At 34.1% G+C, this 16,705-nt stretch overlaps 2 protein-coding genes across 3 annotated transcripts; one reads left to right on the top strand and one right to left on the bottom strand.

Annotated features, from left to right (window-relative positions):
• Positions 1–872: 872 nt before the first annotated feature.
• On the top strand, positions 873–8,582 carry LOC130961022 (UMP-CMP kinase 3-like). The gene is made up of 10 exons (XM_057886629.1): positions 873–1,127; positions 2,130–2,186; positions 2,526–2,580; positions 4,940–5,057; positions 5,382–5,538; positions 5,634–5,714; positions 5,803–5,910; positions 6,000–6,071; positions 7,417–7,462; positions 8,341–8,582. The coding sequence occupies exons 2-9, from the start codon at positions 2,157–2,159 to the stop codon at positions 7,423–7,425; spliced, it is 630 nt and encodes a 209-aa protein (XP_057742612.1). The 5' UTR covers positions 873–1,127; positions 2,130–2,156; the 3' UTR covers positions 7,426–7,462; positions 8,341–8,582.
• A 118-nt stretch (positions 8,583–8,700) lies between these two features.
• LOC130961020 (phragmoplastin DRP1E-like) lies at positions 8,701–16,028 on the bottom strand. Of its 2 annotated transcripts, none has more exons than XM_057886627.1 (15): positions 15,614–16,027; positions 15,400–15,463; positions 15,145–15,252; positions 14,791–14,892; positions 13,758–13,808; positions 13,611–13,672; positions 13,111–13,201; positions 12,960–13,024; positions 12,594–12,788; positions 12,392–12,511; positions 12,234–12,304; positions 11,294–11,519; positions 11,152–11,202; positions 10,628–11,065; positions 8,701–9,009 (listed from the first exon to the last, which is right to left on the bottom strand). In XM_057886627.1, the coding sequence occupies exons 1-15, from the start codon at positions 15,755–15,757 to the stop codon at positions 8,881–8,883; spliced, it is 1,917 nt and encodes a 638-aa protein (XP_057742610.1). In that variant the 5' UTR covers positions 15,758–16,027; the 3' UTR covers positions 8,701–8,880. The 2 variants fall into 2 exon arrangements, with proteins under 2 accessions (XP_057742610.1, XP_057742611.1); XM_057886628.1 differs by lacking the exon at positions 8,701–9,009 and adding an exon at positions 9,356–9,975 and having other exon boundaries at positions 15,614–16,028.
• Positions 16,029–16,705: the final 677 nt, after the last annotated feature.

The following is a 16,705-nucleotide window of genomic DNA, read 5'->3' on the forward strand; positions in this document are numbered from 1 at the left end:
TCCATTTTCTATCTCATTCACCCTCCTAACTAGATGTTTTATCGGTCTTCTTCTCACATGTCTAAGTCATCTGAGACGCGATTCAACTATGTTTTTCACAATGGGTGCTACTCCAACTCTCTCTTATATCTTCGTTTTTTATTTTAACCAATCGCGTATGACCACTCATCCATCTCAATATCTTCATCTTTGCCACACTCAATTTATGTTCGTACTCCCCTTTAGTCGTCCAACATTCCGTACCTTAAAGCGGTCTTATAGCGGTACGATAGAATTTATCTTTAAGTTTTAAAGGCACTTTTTTGTTGCATATAAAACCAGATGCACTCCGTCATTTTGACCAACCTACTTGGATCTTATGATTTACATCCTGTATGATACACCCAAGATACTTAAAACTTTTAACTTTCCGTGAGCAACAAAAATAAAAATATTAAAGTGCAACTTGTTTATTCAAAAAAGAAAAATAGAGACTGAAATAATATTTATTTTAATTTTAATACCGTTCCCAAAAAAAAAAATTAAACAGGTATCTAATATCTTGAAAATTAACTATTTTGTATACCAATTGCATACATAAATAATTGAATGGCTAGGTGCATTCAGATTAGATTTTTGAAAATAAAAGGGAAAATAGGACGTGGAAGCCAGAGAATGGAATTTTATGAGCAGGATCTCACGTACTGTCTCTTCCTCTATATAGATCGAAATCCAAATATTATTGTTGTTATGGATCGGATTCCTAATAATAATTTGTATTTATTTATTCAATTTAATTACGAGAGGGTGGGTTCTGTTGCGTGAATGTAACGGCTAAAGCCTACAACGACACTTTATTTGGGGCGGAAGCATCAGCTCCCACCACCAACAAGGAAGGGAGGCCAACGTGGTCTTTGCTTTTCAGACATAAAATAAAATAAAATAAAAATGAGCAAGAACCGGTACTTTTCCAAATTTGCCCCTACCGACTAAAACGACCTTCATCAACCTCATTCGTTGAGTCCTTCCTATAAATTCAAGCATCAACCATCCACGTTCCTCAGCGCATTTTCGCATCTGACTCCTTTTCCCTCTCTCTCTATAGATCCCTTTTTGTCCCCCTTACTCTTCGTCTTTCTCTCGTTAAGGTATGTTTGCTCTCTGAATCACGTTTGAATTTACGTTTAATTTCACCTTCGTTTAGTGGTTTTTCTGTTGATTCCGTTACTCGCTGTTCGAATTTCGCCGAGATCCGAGTGCACTGCTTTTGGATCTGTGTTTTCCACTTGTTTTTTGTTCGTTTCTCGATTCTCTTGATTTGTTGGACATTGCTTTGTTCTGTTAAGATTGCATGCAAAATCTATCATTTTATTTTTGCTGCCGTTGAAGATTTTGCTGGATTTCAATAGTAGAAACGGAAGTTGATTAGAGGATTTGTGATCTAGCGTTCATTTTTGTAGCAGTTTTCTTTTCTCAGTAGTTTATGGTCCCTGGTTGGTGCATTTCATCTGACTTGTCCGAGTTTCAGTACCTGAGCGTTATTTTGCCGCTTTTCTTTAGATCTAAGTTTTGATCTGTTGAACAATCAATGATCTTTGTGAATGAGTTGAGAATTTGGTGAACAGATAGTAGTGATAAGAATGATAACATGTGAATGTATAAGATCGAAAAGAAAAGAAGTGTAACGTCGCTAAAACACTACTATCTTATGAAGTGGTGGTTGGATGATAGAAGGGGTGTGATATTGATTTTTCATCAGGCTAATGCCATCTTATACCAGCAAGTTGCAACAAAGTCTAGTATTTTTCTTTTCCAGTATCAAGTCTCCTGTTCTTCAATTTAGCATTGGAAATTATACTCATATTTATTAATTTTTATGGATCAAGTGAGATTATATATTTTTTGAAAGAAATGTTAAATCTGTTTGATTGTGAATTTTGTTCCCTTATCAAATTTACTTTTTGTCATTGTAGAACAAGCTTTGCTTTTTGGCATCTTCCTTATACTATCTTTTGAAATAGTTTGGTAGATAATATGTCTGTCACTCTGTCCAAATATGGCTATCAACGTGTGAAATAACTTCTGCAGTTTAAATTGTACTTGGCTCATCGTTAAATTTGTGGGGTTTTGTTTTTGTTTTTGTTTTTCAGTTAAAACACACTTTTAGTAAGCTACTTATGGGAACTGTTGTTGAAGCTGCTAACAAGGTATTCTCAGTTGTTTTACCTTTGAACTTGCTTTTAGAATTTATCTACTTGGATCTTTTTCTTCCAATAATGTGATCTGTACTTAGATGGGTTCTGTTTATAAATGTTACAATACTCATTACCAAGAGAATTTTAAGGTTTAAATTTCGAAAATATAGTTTCCATAGGCAGACTGCTGTTAGCTATTCCTTTGTTATGTCTTGTGGGGCTGTGGGCCACTTTCTTTTGCATTGTTGAGATCACGTCACTTTATTGTATTCCAAACATAACTGATCTCTGATCTCTTTATTTTTTTCTTTTTGATTTTTTTCCTTTTTTTTCCCCTGCATTTGATTATAGGGTGCAAGTGGAAGCATTCTACAGAAAAGAAATCCTACAATCGTTTTTGTGTTAGGTGAGCTCATTAATTGCATTGAAAGTCACGGGTTTCTTTACCTGGATAGGATAGATTGCTTATTGTGTCTGCACTATCATTGATAATTTCATCCAACATAATAATACATGCACAAAAAGATTACCTACAATGCGAGAATAATTGGCTTGAGCTATTCTTTTAAGCCACTTAGTTATGTCTTATATGAACCTAATTATTATAATTGTTATTTCAAACATTCCAATACTACTTCTCAAGTTGATGCATTGATGTCATATACACCATACTTGCTGCAAACATGGTTTATCGGATGACCGCTAAGGGATCATAAGTGCAGTGGAAATTTCTCTAGACTTTCCTCAAAAGTGACAATTGGTTTTAGTATATTTTATTCTTTTATAGAATATTTGATTTGAAGCTATATATAAAGGCTGTTCAATTATAAAACACAAGCTTCATAGGTTGTCACTTTAATTGCCTATCTTTTTTGACAATTCTTTTAGCCACATCATTTCATATTACAATTGCAATTGCTCAATGCCCAGCTTCAGAACTTGATTAAACAATCACAGAATGCTTCATAATTTTCTGAGATATGATATACCTCCAAAGAGAAGTGCACACAAATTCTAAGGTTGAGGGAAGGTTTGTGATTACAAATCTCCACGTGCCTTAACCCTCAGCATATATTTTTAATAATTTTTTCCCCCGAGTTTTTTTGATGTATCTAATTACTAGGATGGCAAAAGTAATGTTTGTTCAAGTTATTAAAAAGTTCAACTTCCAAATCATTTTTCTTCAAGTTTTTCTTTACAATATATGTAGGTGTATCAATGGTTTTCTAGTTACTAGGATGTCAACAGTAATGTTTGTTCTAGCTATTAAAAGGTTCAACTAGTCATGTTGGTCTAGAAGTTTGACTTTGCAGTATGTTGGTGTATTAATGGGCTTACATCCTATCTGCTAGTTAGTATCTAGCAAGTATTGAAGCTTTTACGTGATCCTGAGTCTGAAATTGGTTGAAGAGGTATTGCTGCCTCTACCCTTCAATACTGGTGGAATCTTTCCCGACTATACATAGTGATGAAGTTCACTTTGGACATGCCAAAATGTTGTACACTAATACTAAAACATTTGAACTAAGTGTGAGGTAATTGTTTGAGAACGCATAATTATACAACTTACAAAATAGTCCATATTCCCTGAACAGAAGATATAGGTAATTGTTCCATACAGACTTACTTTTGCATGTCTTCGTGAAAAAAGGCATTTTTGATGGAAGCAAGTAAAGGTGCTGATGGTGGATAGCAGCCAATCTAAGAAGAAAATGGACAGGAAAAGGATTAGGCTAGGAAGGAAACTGCTCAATGACAGACTAGATATATTTGTTTGGCATTTAAGCGATAGTCTCATTCAGCATGATGGGTAATTGGAAAGAATCTGAGAGAATGAGATAGAGAGAAAGGAGAGTTTTCTCGAGAATTTGAATATTATGATGATTCAGTGCTTATACAGGGTGCATCGGTGGAATAGTACAGAGGCAGTGGTGTCATTGCACACACTAAGCCAGTTAGAGAATTGTGAGTTTTGTTAGAGGAATTATCCTAGTTGGTAGATCCATAACTACTTCTAGTTAACTGTTCCTAACTGCCTCTACCTTTTAGGCTCTTCTAGATGCTATCCCTAACTTGCTCTATTATATACAATAAATATCCTTAACCTGACACAAGGAATATTCTGCTCTATGTTCTAAGCCGCACCATCCTAGATTCATGAATCTTATTAATTTATTTGTCACTTCCAACATACCAACATCTTTAGTCATCTTATGATCATGGCCCTTTGTAATCATATGTGTCAGATCTTCTCTATGTTTAACTTAAAATCAGTAAGATTCTAATGGATAATAAGATTATTCATTCTTTACTCGAATTATTATAACCTACATAAAATTTTGTACTGTGGGATTTGGATTGTCTTTTCAATACCTATCTTTCATGTTTGTTGTTGCCAAACCTTTCAATGGCCTTTCTCAGTTACTTCAAATTCACACATTTATTACTCTGTGGTTGTTATGAACTTCAGCTAGAGTGATCCCTTGAAAAACTGCTTTTATTGTTGCTTTTTGTTTATGAAAAGCGGCTTTGTAACTAAGACAATAGAATTTAGGAAGGAAAAAAAATTACAGCCTTGGATCTTAGTTTGACATTGCTTCCCATGTGATTGAGCAAGTTGTAATAAGTTACCAAGTTACCAAGTCCCAACTGTTTCTATTTATCGATAACCATATATAGAGAATTAGTTATTACCAGTTCATGACCTCGTGGTCATTTATAATTGGCATTTTCTGACTTCTAAGTTGAATTTTGACCTGATACAGGTGGGCCAGGAAGTGGAAAGGGCACCCAATGTGCTAACATTGTGCAACACTATGGGTATACTCACCTAAGTGCTGGTGATCTTCTACGAGCAGAAATAAAATCTGGTTCTGAAAATGGGTATAGTTCCTTTGCTCCATTTGATATGATAGTGAATTAGCGTTAGGTTAATAGTTACGTTGTTTTGAACTTAATCTTCTTGTCTATTTACAAGAATAGGAGATTAGATCAATAGATTGAGCCTTAGCATTTGAATAAATCTTGTTAGAATTGGAACAGAATGTGTAGAATGAGAAATTATAGTGAAATGGTATCTTATAATTCAACTAAAAGTTGTGACGTTTTGTCAGTTCTGATGCTAGTGCCATCTCTTTTTGTTCAGTTTGTGTTGCCTATATCTCTTATCATTTTCGCATTTATTTTCTGATGTTTGACAATTGACAGTACAATGATTCAAAATATGATTAAAGAAGGAAAAATTGTTCCATCGGAGGTTACAATTAAGCTTCTGCAACGAGCAATGGAGGAAAGTGGCAAGGACAAATTTCTTATTGATGGTTTTCCTCGTAATGAGGAAAACCGAGCAGCATTTGAGAAAGTGGTAAATGTTAATTCTATTAAATATCTTTTCATTTGTGATTGTTTCCAGTATGGTTGTGCAAAATTGTAATTTTGACAATAAACTATGGTCGGCAGACAGGAATGGAACCATCATTTGTCCTGTTTTTTGATTGTCCAGAGGAGGAAATGGAGAGGCGACTTTTAAGTAGGAACCAGGTTTGGGCTCTTTTTCCCTTCCTTTTATGTAATTTTTTTGTGTTATAGTTCAGTACTAAATAGCAAATGCTCTTTTTTGATAATAAAGGGTAGAGAAGATGACAATATTGAAACAATAAGGAAGCGGTTCAAGGTTTTCTTGGAGTCTAGTCTCCCTGTGATTAGTTATTATGATGCAAAGGGTAAAGTTCGTAAGGTAAATGATATTTTGTACTTCTACTATCTCTTTGGTAAGCTTCTTGCTTCCAATTTGTACTAAGGGCATGTCATACTTTTCTGTCATAGATTGATGCTGCAAGATCTGTTGAAGAGGTATTTGCCACAGTTAAAGCAATTTTTGAGCCAAAAAATGAAAAGGTAAACCATTATGTTCGCATTATGTCAAAACTTTATAGGTACAAGTTCCATTTTGCAGTGAAGAGAAAATTAATAAGTCAGTGTTGTCATCGTTGTTAATTAGGAATGGGTTATTGAAAAATTACAATATGTTGTGTACTATAATTTATCTGCTAACTCATGCCAGTGCTATGGGTGTGCAAAAATTGTACAACATTTATAGGTGGATATATATTTTTTTTTCACTTGTACATATTATAATTAATAAATGTTTAAACATCTAGAAGTAATTATTTATTTATTTATTTTTTACCGACCTCATTTGAAAAGCTAGGTCTCAGTGAGAAAATATAATAATTAAGGAATGGGACATCCAAGTTAAATAGAGCATCATAACATCATTATTTTTTTTTTTTTTGTGTGGACAAATAAGTTCCTAACCAAAATTAAGTACTTATAGGGACTTATGTGTCTTTGAGGAAGATGGTCAATGACTTATTTGTCCTTTATTATTATTATTATTATTCACCATGGCGTGGATATTCTTGGCTCAAATAGTATTGTCTCCTATGGAGAATACTTGTAGTTTCGACCAAAATGGCATAAGATTATTTCATTCCCAAGAAATACTCCAGTTTAACATACGGTCATATGAATGCATTAAGCATGCTTTTGAGTCTCGTCGATTAAAAGAAACCCCTATTGGGAGAGTTAGCCCCACCATGACGTGGATATTCTTGGCTCAAATAGGATTGTCTCCTATGGAGAATACTTGTAGTTTCGACCAAAATGGCATAAAATTATTTCACTCCCAAGAAATACTCCAGTTTAACATACGGTCATATGAATGCATTAAGCATGCTTTTGAAACAAAACAAGGAAAAAAATAGTGATAAATTTCTAGAGTAGCAAAGAAGACTCTTAACCTCTAAAGTTTAAACTTCTCTAATTGAACTAGTTCTCTTATCAATTGTTGTCACCATCGTATAAGTGTGAACCCTTGGTTGAATGTTGTTGACTTTAATTATATGCCAACGAGTAACCAGTTAGATATTAGATGTTTGAGGATCTGCCTACAATTACTGGGTTCTTAATGAAATTGCACACTATTACAATTGTTATTAACCTTAGCTGAATCGCAACTCACTGGTTGAACAAACTTGAAATAAAATTTTGCGTATCTGCAGTTCTACCCTTTTTTTTTTTTTTATAGTTTTGCTTCTCTGATGTGTAGAAATTACTCTGACATATAAGGCAAAAGCATATTGAAATTATAAGTGAGACTGTTCAATTTCTTAAATCTTAAGAAATAAATGACAAATCACGGTCATGCTATGAATTTGATGTTTCTCTCTGATTTTTTTAGGCTGATTGAGCATCTTGCACCCTTGGATTCATGCTGGAATCTAGAGGTAAAGTTGCATTCTGAATGACAAGAACTACCAAATTTAATTTATTTTTTAACAGATGTATTTTGAAATTCCATTTCAAGTTTTTTGATGTTTTAGTGGAAGCAATTAAATTCTAGCAAGTAAGATATAACCAATTGAAAGTTACTCTCTGAAGTACATATAGCAATAAATTAGTAGTTCACTTTCATTTTAAAATGCTATTTATTTAAACCCCTGATGTCCTTCCAAGGTATAAATACTTTCTAGGTGTAACCTTCCAGATGTGTCTAGACAAAATCTGTTAGAGACGAAACTGCAAACACCAGCATTTTTTTATACTCTTACATGATATTCGTAATATTGTTGTAAGCGCTGAGAAGCAAAGTATATTCTTTCAAGATTATAAATGAAAGCACATAATTTCGGTTATTCTTACATCCTGTTCTGTTCTTTTAGCTACAAAGAATATATTCTGATAAGATTGCTAATAAAGATTCATGATTTCTGGTTATCAAATGTTGAAACATCAAGTTTACTGTGATTCTGTGGAGGCTCAAAGACTTTCGCATCTTTGGAACCATAGAAGTCAATTTCTAATTCATGCTTATTTTCATGGTGAAAACTCCCATGGAATTTTTATGTGAAGTGATAATTAAGAATCGTTAGATAATAATTTAATCAAATCTATCAAATCATGTAATGGTTCTTAACTATAACTTCATATGAAAATAACTGCATGTGAGTATTTACTTATTTTCATTATATAGTAAAATGGCCATTATATGCAAATTGATGGGAAGCTACTTGATTCATTAAAAAATAGTTAAATTTTGTGAATGATACTAAAGTATCTCCCACGTGGATAGTGATTTTTTTGTTTAACTGCTGTTTTCTTTCAGGTTTTACTATTATATTATTGGCTGCTTCTTCGTTGCCTCACATTTTGGTATTAAAATATAGAAAATTGTAGTTTACTAGTTTATACCTGAGATTATCCCCCGTATTCTTATGTTGTACCGTGTTGACTTATTCGTTGATTGTTCCAATAAAGCATTTTGTGTCTACAAGAATATGGCTCCTTTTAAAGGTGTAATCTCTCTTCCCCTCCTCTATTATTATTTTTTGGATAATTCAGATAGAACTATCATCTTTCTAATGTGTTATAAATTTGTACATCATTTATGTTATTAGCACCAGTTTACTGTCAATGAATAGTGGGAGTTTAAAATTAAGTAGTTCGTACAAATCTCGTAGGTCACTTAATAATGTAGGAGGCATAAAACAATATATATAAATTTCATCTTAAATATCAATCCAAACTCCGGTACGTTACCTCACCACATTAACCCCTAAGAATAATCTGAGCTATCAAAAATAATAATACAAAAACAATCGATGTCATATAATACAAGGCAATGGGGACAGCGAAGTAGGCATCCTCATCTTGCCCAAGAAACAGAATCAATTTCGTCCCTTGCTGCCTTATATAGTTCGAGCCTTTTAGCACACTGTTTTCTCCTCTCCATCAACGCAGGATCTTCATCTAACAAATTTAATAGCTGTTCAGCCTGCATAAAACACCAAAGACAAAATCAGTCAGATCACCTTGTAAATCATTAGTCAATATAGAAAAAGTACTACATATATTCCTACAAAATTGAATGGAACTCATAAAAAGACCGAACTCCATTTTCCATATCACAGAGATAGCTTTTCTCTTTCCACCAACATACATTTAAAGATGCATCTTTTTGTTCCTGATATGATTTTTTCATATCTAGAATTTTGGTTAGAGAGATAGACCCTTCATGTCTCCCAAAAACAAATATAATCAATAGTAAGATGGACAATTAATAGTCAAGGATGAGTACTCTTTTGGTCCAAAGGCTTGGTCGAAATCAAAATCATTCCTAGTCCTTTTTTTTTTTTCGAAATTGTCTCGATCGTTAAAATTATTTTTAAAATAATCCTTTTATTAAAAATATCATTTTTAGACTATTTTGCCCATTTATAAAATTTTATTTTTCTAACTCTCAACCTCCCAAAATATCATTGGAAAAAAAAAACTGAGAGAAAAAACCAAGGAAGAGAAGGGAAAAAAGGCGGGGGAGGGAGAAGTTAACGGCGGCTGCTCCACCACTGTTGCCACCGTCAACGGCGCCAATGGAGAGAGAGCAGCAGATCGGAGAAGAAAGGAAGAGAGAGAAAAGTTGAAGGAAATGACGGCGGCGATGGCAGTGAGAAGGGTCGTCATCGTCGCTGAGCTCACCAGGAGAGACAGGAGACCAAACCAGAGAGAGAGAGAGAGGGAGAATTCGTAGAGAAGGAAAGGAAAGAGGCGACGGCACGGGAGCCACTGCCGACACTGCTGCAGGATAAGGTGTAGTCGCCGGCGCCATGCTATTCTTCTTCACCTCCTTCCTCTGTTTATTGTTGATGGAAGTGTTTTTTTTCCATTGTGTGTGAATGATTGCTGCTGTTGATTGTTGATGGAAGTGTTCTTCTCCCTCTATTCAATTTTCATCTCCTCTGTTCTGTTTGGGTAAGGATGAGAGGAGAGGTATTTTTTTTAGAGCAATGTTACACGGCCACCAAATATTATCATTTTTTGCCAGCACTTAGCCAACAATAATTTGTAGCCATATTTACAGATATTTTGCACACAAGAAGTATGTAATTTACACCTATATTTATTAGAGCGTTGCACACATAAATCAATATAATTTTGCACCCATGAATCAATACAATTTGCACTCACGTTTTTTCAGAATTTGCGTACATAAATTAGTAAGATGACAATTTACTGTTTGTGCTGGCCAAATGAAGGCAAAAAATAGTAAAAGTTGTTGGCCTTCAAGAGTTCCTCTTTTTTTAATTATTTTCAGGGACAATTTGTCCAAAAATAAAAAGGGGTGATTTTGAAAATAATTTTAACATTGAGGACAATTTCAAACAAAAAAGAAAGCTAGAGACGATTTTGATTTCGACCCCAAACCTTAGGAACCAAAAGAATACTTGTCCCTAATAGTCACAAACGCTCAATTTGATCGTTTATTTTATCCTATTTTAAATGTTTGTATTGTCTCTTAATAGGAACATGAAATGATGAGCAAAGTCAGAAATCAAAGCTATGTCAGAGGAGATTTGTCATTGAAGGCGAGAGGGAAACAGTGAGAGAAAGCATACCTCTTTCTTCCCTATTTGTACATAGAAACGGTTTAGCAATGCCAGCTTTGCTTCTCTAACTTGACAATAAACCACCGCCTTTGGAATTGTGTTCTTGAGTGTGTCTGACACCATACCAATATAAGATAACACGTTTGATCCAATCCTCCGGAAATGACCCTCTCCATAACGATCGACATTTGGGGCAGCATACCGATCCCCATCTGGCGCAGCTGGATTAGCGGATCTAGTTGAACTAGGTGGATTAGCTGAATTAGGTGGATTTCCAGCTCTCTCCACTTCCTGAGGAAGTTTCCGGAAGAACTCCACAGTGAGATATGAAGACTCCATATCCACAAGCCGTAGAGTTGCCTTCTTACTCTCTTCACGGAACCTCTCTAAAGCCTCATTTGTAGCAGCAGCTAATTCGGCTTGAAGAGTTGGAAAACGCTTTAGTTCCTGTTTAGCAAAAGATTCATAGGCTTTTACAGACCATTCAACCTACATGAACATAATAACTACAAAATAAAATTCACAAACTTTACCTCGGTTTCAGCTATTGATTTCCTCACAAGTTCTTTCAAGACATAGTGAACCTACGTTGAAATCATACACACCCAGCTTAATTCTTTTAGTAAAGTTAGCTTTAAAATAAGAACTACGCAGAATAAAATCATGATTGCTTACTGCATCAACTGATGCCTCAGCTGGACCTCTGAAGTAACTCAGAGCCCCTTCAATCAGGCGCCGGTACCCTTGCTCTGGGGCAATTAAGTGAGGCTGGTAACCATCAGCTTCTGACACCACTTTCTTTACATTCTGAAGAGAAAGATGTCGGTCAAATGGTAGTTTCCGTAGAGCAGCAGGAAGCTGATTGTCAAAGACATTGTATATCCTGTCTCCTCCTGCCCGCCTAAGACAATAAAGCAGAAAGATCATATCTTCAACCACTGGATATCAAGACACTTCATGACAATTATTCAACATTTATTAGGCATGTCTAGGTTGTAATCTTTGTCATTCAGAGCTTTTGTAAACACACACGACACGAGTTTATTTATTTCAAAAATTATCATTTAAATATCCTAGATATTAACGTAAATAGAAAACAGTGATTAACATTGGTTAACTTTATAGCAAAATAAGTGAAAGAAAGGTTGTAAAAATATATCGCAATATATTTTTACAACTCATATATATTAATCAATTGTTATGTTATGCCATACTTCAACCATATGTCTGTTCTTTCGTGGTTTCACATAATATACATACTAAATTCGTAAAATTAACTTATTGATTGAATCAAACGCTTATCAATGTTGATATAGTTTGTGTTTCTTATACAACTATGATATATGAGTTTTTTAAGAGCATTACCAGCTCCAATACTAATCCAAGACTTAAAAGGTTCAATATAATAAATTAAGAACTATTGCAATTGAAAAGTGCCGTGGATCTTAATTTCTAATTTAAAAGACTAAACTCAAACACCATAGAAATATCTATAAAACCATCAAGGATAAGTCAAGAACAGTCAAGTTGCTATCCCAAAAACTATCAACTCTAAAAATTTATGAGAAGCCAGTAATTATAGAGTATAAATTGAAAATGATAGCATATATTTTACCCTCCATCTAAATGCTCCTTGAATATCCGTTCAAATGCACGGCAGAGGTCGAGGATGGTGTATAGTTGAGCCTAAAACAAAAAATACAGTTGAAATATTCTTCCGAAGAACATTGCAGAGATACTTTGCTCATCTATTCACAAATTTAAACCACATACCCCAGCATCCATAGAAATTGGTCTCCCAATACGATCCATCTCTGCTTCCAGCTCTTCGATGGTTTTGTTTATCAAAGATATAATACTAGGTATCTGTGCCCTAATTACCGACTCCAAGTACTGTAAAAAAAAAAATCTAACATAATTATGCTGGCCCTATCTCTTTAAGAGAATGAGAAATAGCAGCTACCAGAGAGCAAACCTGAGAGAGAAGTTTTGCAAGGTATTCTGAACCCATTTTATGTGCTAAGTGTCCATACTCAGGACTGGTGGCAAAATACTCTCGCTCCTTGCGCCTAGAAAAAATCATATCAACGTTTCTATTGATATCAGCTTGGGATCGATTTACTATACCAACCCAAGGATGTTGCAGACGATAGGATCTTCCTTCAAGGACCTTGATGCAATAAAAGGGTAACATCACAAAGTAAATTATAAGATTGTAGTCTCATAGGTTCAATCTTCAAACTTCCAAGAATTTCAAAGGGATATATTTCACAGCTGCATGCGCGCCCGCGCGCGCACACACACACACAGAGAGAGAGAGAGAGAGAGAGAGAGAGATTACATCCAATGCATTAGTTCCTTTGTCCATCAAATCCAGCTTTGTCAACACTCCAAATGTTCTCTCACCTGGACAAGTTGCAGACAGGAAATTAGTGAAACACAGACGTCAGGGCTTCAAGCAAAAGGAACAAACAATTACTCCATGTAAGTACCTGATGGGTCCACTTCCCTTGCAATTTTAATAGCATCAGAAGTTGCTATATCTTGATTGGCCGGAGATATTGCCAGTATAATACAATTAGGCTGTCAAAACGCATTAAATATTGGTTAATGGCATCTCAATTGCAGACTAAATGATTCATCAACAATACAAAGTAATAAAATGGTTCCCAGAGGCAGAGAGAAACACAATAAAGGTGTCTTTTTGGAAACAAGGAATTCATAATTGTCACCCAGTGCATAATAAATATAAAAAAGAAAAGCATGCTAAACGAAAACAAAAATCTAAATCTAAAATTTGACACCAGTATAAGAGGAAATAATAAAAGCATTGCAATACTACAAATAAGTCATTGACTCCCTAAGTCTTTATGACCTTATCAAAACAATCTACACAAACTGAAGCAGTACCCTTTTATATTTTTCAGTTCTGTCTTCTATACACACACACACACACACATACATATATTCTTAAAAAAAAAATTCATTTTACCTTCTCAATGTAAGATCGGACCATATTTTCAATGTCTTGAACAATACTCTCCTGCTGTCCTTCTGTAAATGGCATAGTAATCAATGACTGCAAACTATAAAGGTGCGAAATATCATACCATATAAAGCAATTGAATGCAAATCATACCTACAGCAACTTTAGTCAACCCTGGCAGATCAACCAAAGTTAGGTTGACAACTGCTCAAAAAACAGAGAAAAAAGGATAATTTAATTAGAGGGAAAAAAAAAGAACAGCAATAATAGTTATGTAATAGCAAATGACAATATTAACTACTAGTTCCAGCATATGCAATATGATAACACTTTACAGGAATATAAATACAAATGTAATTAACAAAAGAAAGAATACAAATATAATGTACAAAAAGAAAATAATAAAGGGAAAAAGACGATGATGCAAATTAAATAAATGAAATTTAAAAGCTTTTAAGAAGTGCCATTGTTATAATCTAAAATACAACAACAAACAGAGAGATTCACAATCATATTTGCAAATGAGGTAGCTGCATCTTAGTCAAAAAAGGGTTACAGTGTAGCTCCTACTAAAGGAGGTACTAACCATTCTATATAGAGCAGCTTCCGAAGAAGTAGAAGGTCCTGGCAATGTATCTAGGTCTAGAATACAAATATTTAACTCTAGAAATACGTTAAGTTGGTCACTTTCATTTTTATATTTGCTGCACAATATTCATTTCCTAAATGTTTCCATGCTCACCTAGATTCATAGAATCTGGCAACATCCTAAAATTTTTTAAATTTCAGGGACCACAATCATCTTCGTTTGTGAGTTGTGATTTGTTCTACTTTTCCTTAGTTGAATCTGCTTACTTATTTACTTTCCCATGAAATAGAAATGTTAACAATGAAGCGACTCAGTAAGGATGAGATTTTGTTATATTGATTGATAACCAGAAGATTAGCTATTGTACATTTTCTTTACTTTCAATAGGGTAGGGAATATTATTGTCTCTGATTTTGGACTCTCTTCTCCATTACAATATAGTATCCTCAGGAATTCAAAGAGGAAAAAATATACCAGCTTAAAACCAAAAACAATAATAAAACAAAAACAAAAGCACAAAAATCAAACTGGAGTTATAGCTAACAAGCATCTAGTGAATATTTCGGAGAGTACAAGACAATAACAATTAGTGCGCACCTTTTGGAGAATAAATGCTAAGATGAATCGGAACAGGGGATATTTGTTTCGTCTTTCCTGTCAATCTGTCAGTTTCATCCTGAATTTCCTTACGCACTAGAGCTGCAATAATAATAGTAATAATAATAATAAAAATATATAAATAAATAAATAAAATAAAATAAAAGTATAAATAAGAAGGCATGAACATTTCTTCAATTCTGTAACAATTAACAAGTAAAGCAGTAACCACTATATTTCTATAATTAGGAAGTGTTCGCTACAGTACAAGACCGCTCGTTGAAAGCATCAACATGGAAAATTGAATGCTTGAGTACATTATATGGAAGTAACAAGGTGCATTCGGCACGTTACCAAAATCGGTTAACTTTTTCCCAGGCATGTGAAGAAACTCAGCATAGTCTTGTGCATCACCTTCCACCTGATGAAGCTGCAACACCAATGGACGCCTTGTCACAATCCCTGCAATTCAAACACAATTACACAATTCAAATTCATTCACATAAAAACACAGAACCGCCAAACAAATAACAAAATCAAGAACAAAAAAATAAATAATTGATAATTAAATAAATGAATAAAAGAAAAAACGAAGTAGTAATAACAAACCTGATCCTCTAGGCAGAAAGTCACGGCCAACAATGCTCTCAAGAACCGAAGACTTTCCTGAACTCTGCTCACATTTCCAAAATTAGAAAGAAAAAATCAAGAAAACGGAGAAAATTAGAAAACGTAAACGAAATTTCATCTCCAACTGTTTTCTCCGCCACAACAAATAGTTAATTTCAAAGAAAAAAAAATCGACGATGATGACGATGATGACCTGGCCACCAACCACGGCTACTGAGGGAAGAGCTTCCCAGAGAGAAGAGAAGGCGTTGTTGTCAGCGCCGCCATAATCGCCGAGAACGGTGCAAGCTCTCTGAATTCTGTTAACCAAACCAATCAAGCTCTCCATCGTCGCCATGTTAGTTCTTGAACAACAACAAACTACACGAAGATCGCGCTTACTCTTCAGCTACTTCAACAGCAGCAACCTTTCTCCTCCTTCTACTGTGAATTCTGAAAACCCTAGATTCTAAGTCACGAGCTCTTGACGTGAAGAGTAAGAGAGAAGAAGCGAGGTAGAAGAAAGAAAGAAAGAGAGAAAGAAAGAGAGTTAAAGAGAGAGAAAATTCGTGCAATTTTTGCGCCACTTTTGGACAAAGTAAAAGAGTCACGTACGCGGACCGGTTAGAGAAGGGGGTTATGAACTTATCATACGTTGGTTAAGAATTTTTTATAATATTTATAAAAATATTATTTTTAGTGTAAAAAAGTTTTATAGTTATAATTAACTTTTAAATTTATTTAAAAAAGATTTAAATATATAAATATAAAATATAAAAAAATAAAATATGTAATTAATTAAAAAGTATTATTAAAAAATAAAATAAATGATTTCACTATGATTACCATAATTATAGTTACCTTATTAATACAGTATAATAAACGATAATTAATTAATTATAATAATTTAATATTTTTCGTATAATATTTTTTAGTTTTATATCAAACAAATGTACCGTAGTATAAAAAAATGGGAGAGAAGGAAAGAGGATTTGTTGAAGTTTGAAAGTTCAAAGTTTTGAATAGAAAAGAGTTTGGAGGAGTGTAGCAGGACGTAGGCGATGATGATGATGATGCAAGTGTGGGGACAGTTGTTTTGAAAACAAAATATGGTCAAGCCTCGGAACAATGGCGGCGCAACGAGTTCAATTCCATGCCTTTCGTTATTTTCGTCTTTCTTAGAAGGTTCCGTTGCGAGTTTCTGGAAGAAGACAATATTAAGTAAATCGTTAAAAAAAATGTAATGGATTTATTGGTTTTTGAGAAATAAAAAAACAAATTACATCGTTTAAAAATTATATTACCG

This window comes from Arachis stenosperma, chromosome 2, assembly GCF_014773155.1.
Source record: "Arachis stenosperma cultivar V10309 chromosome 2, arast.V10309.gnm1.PFL2, whole genome shotgun sequence".
In the NCBI taxonomy this organism is placed as follows: Eukaryota; Viridiplantae; Streptophyta; class Magnoliopsida; order Fabales; family Fabaceae; genus Arachis; species Arachis stenosperma.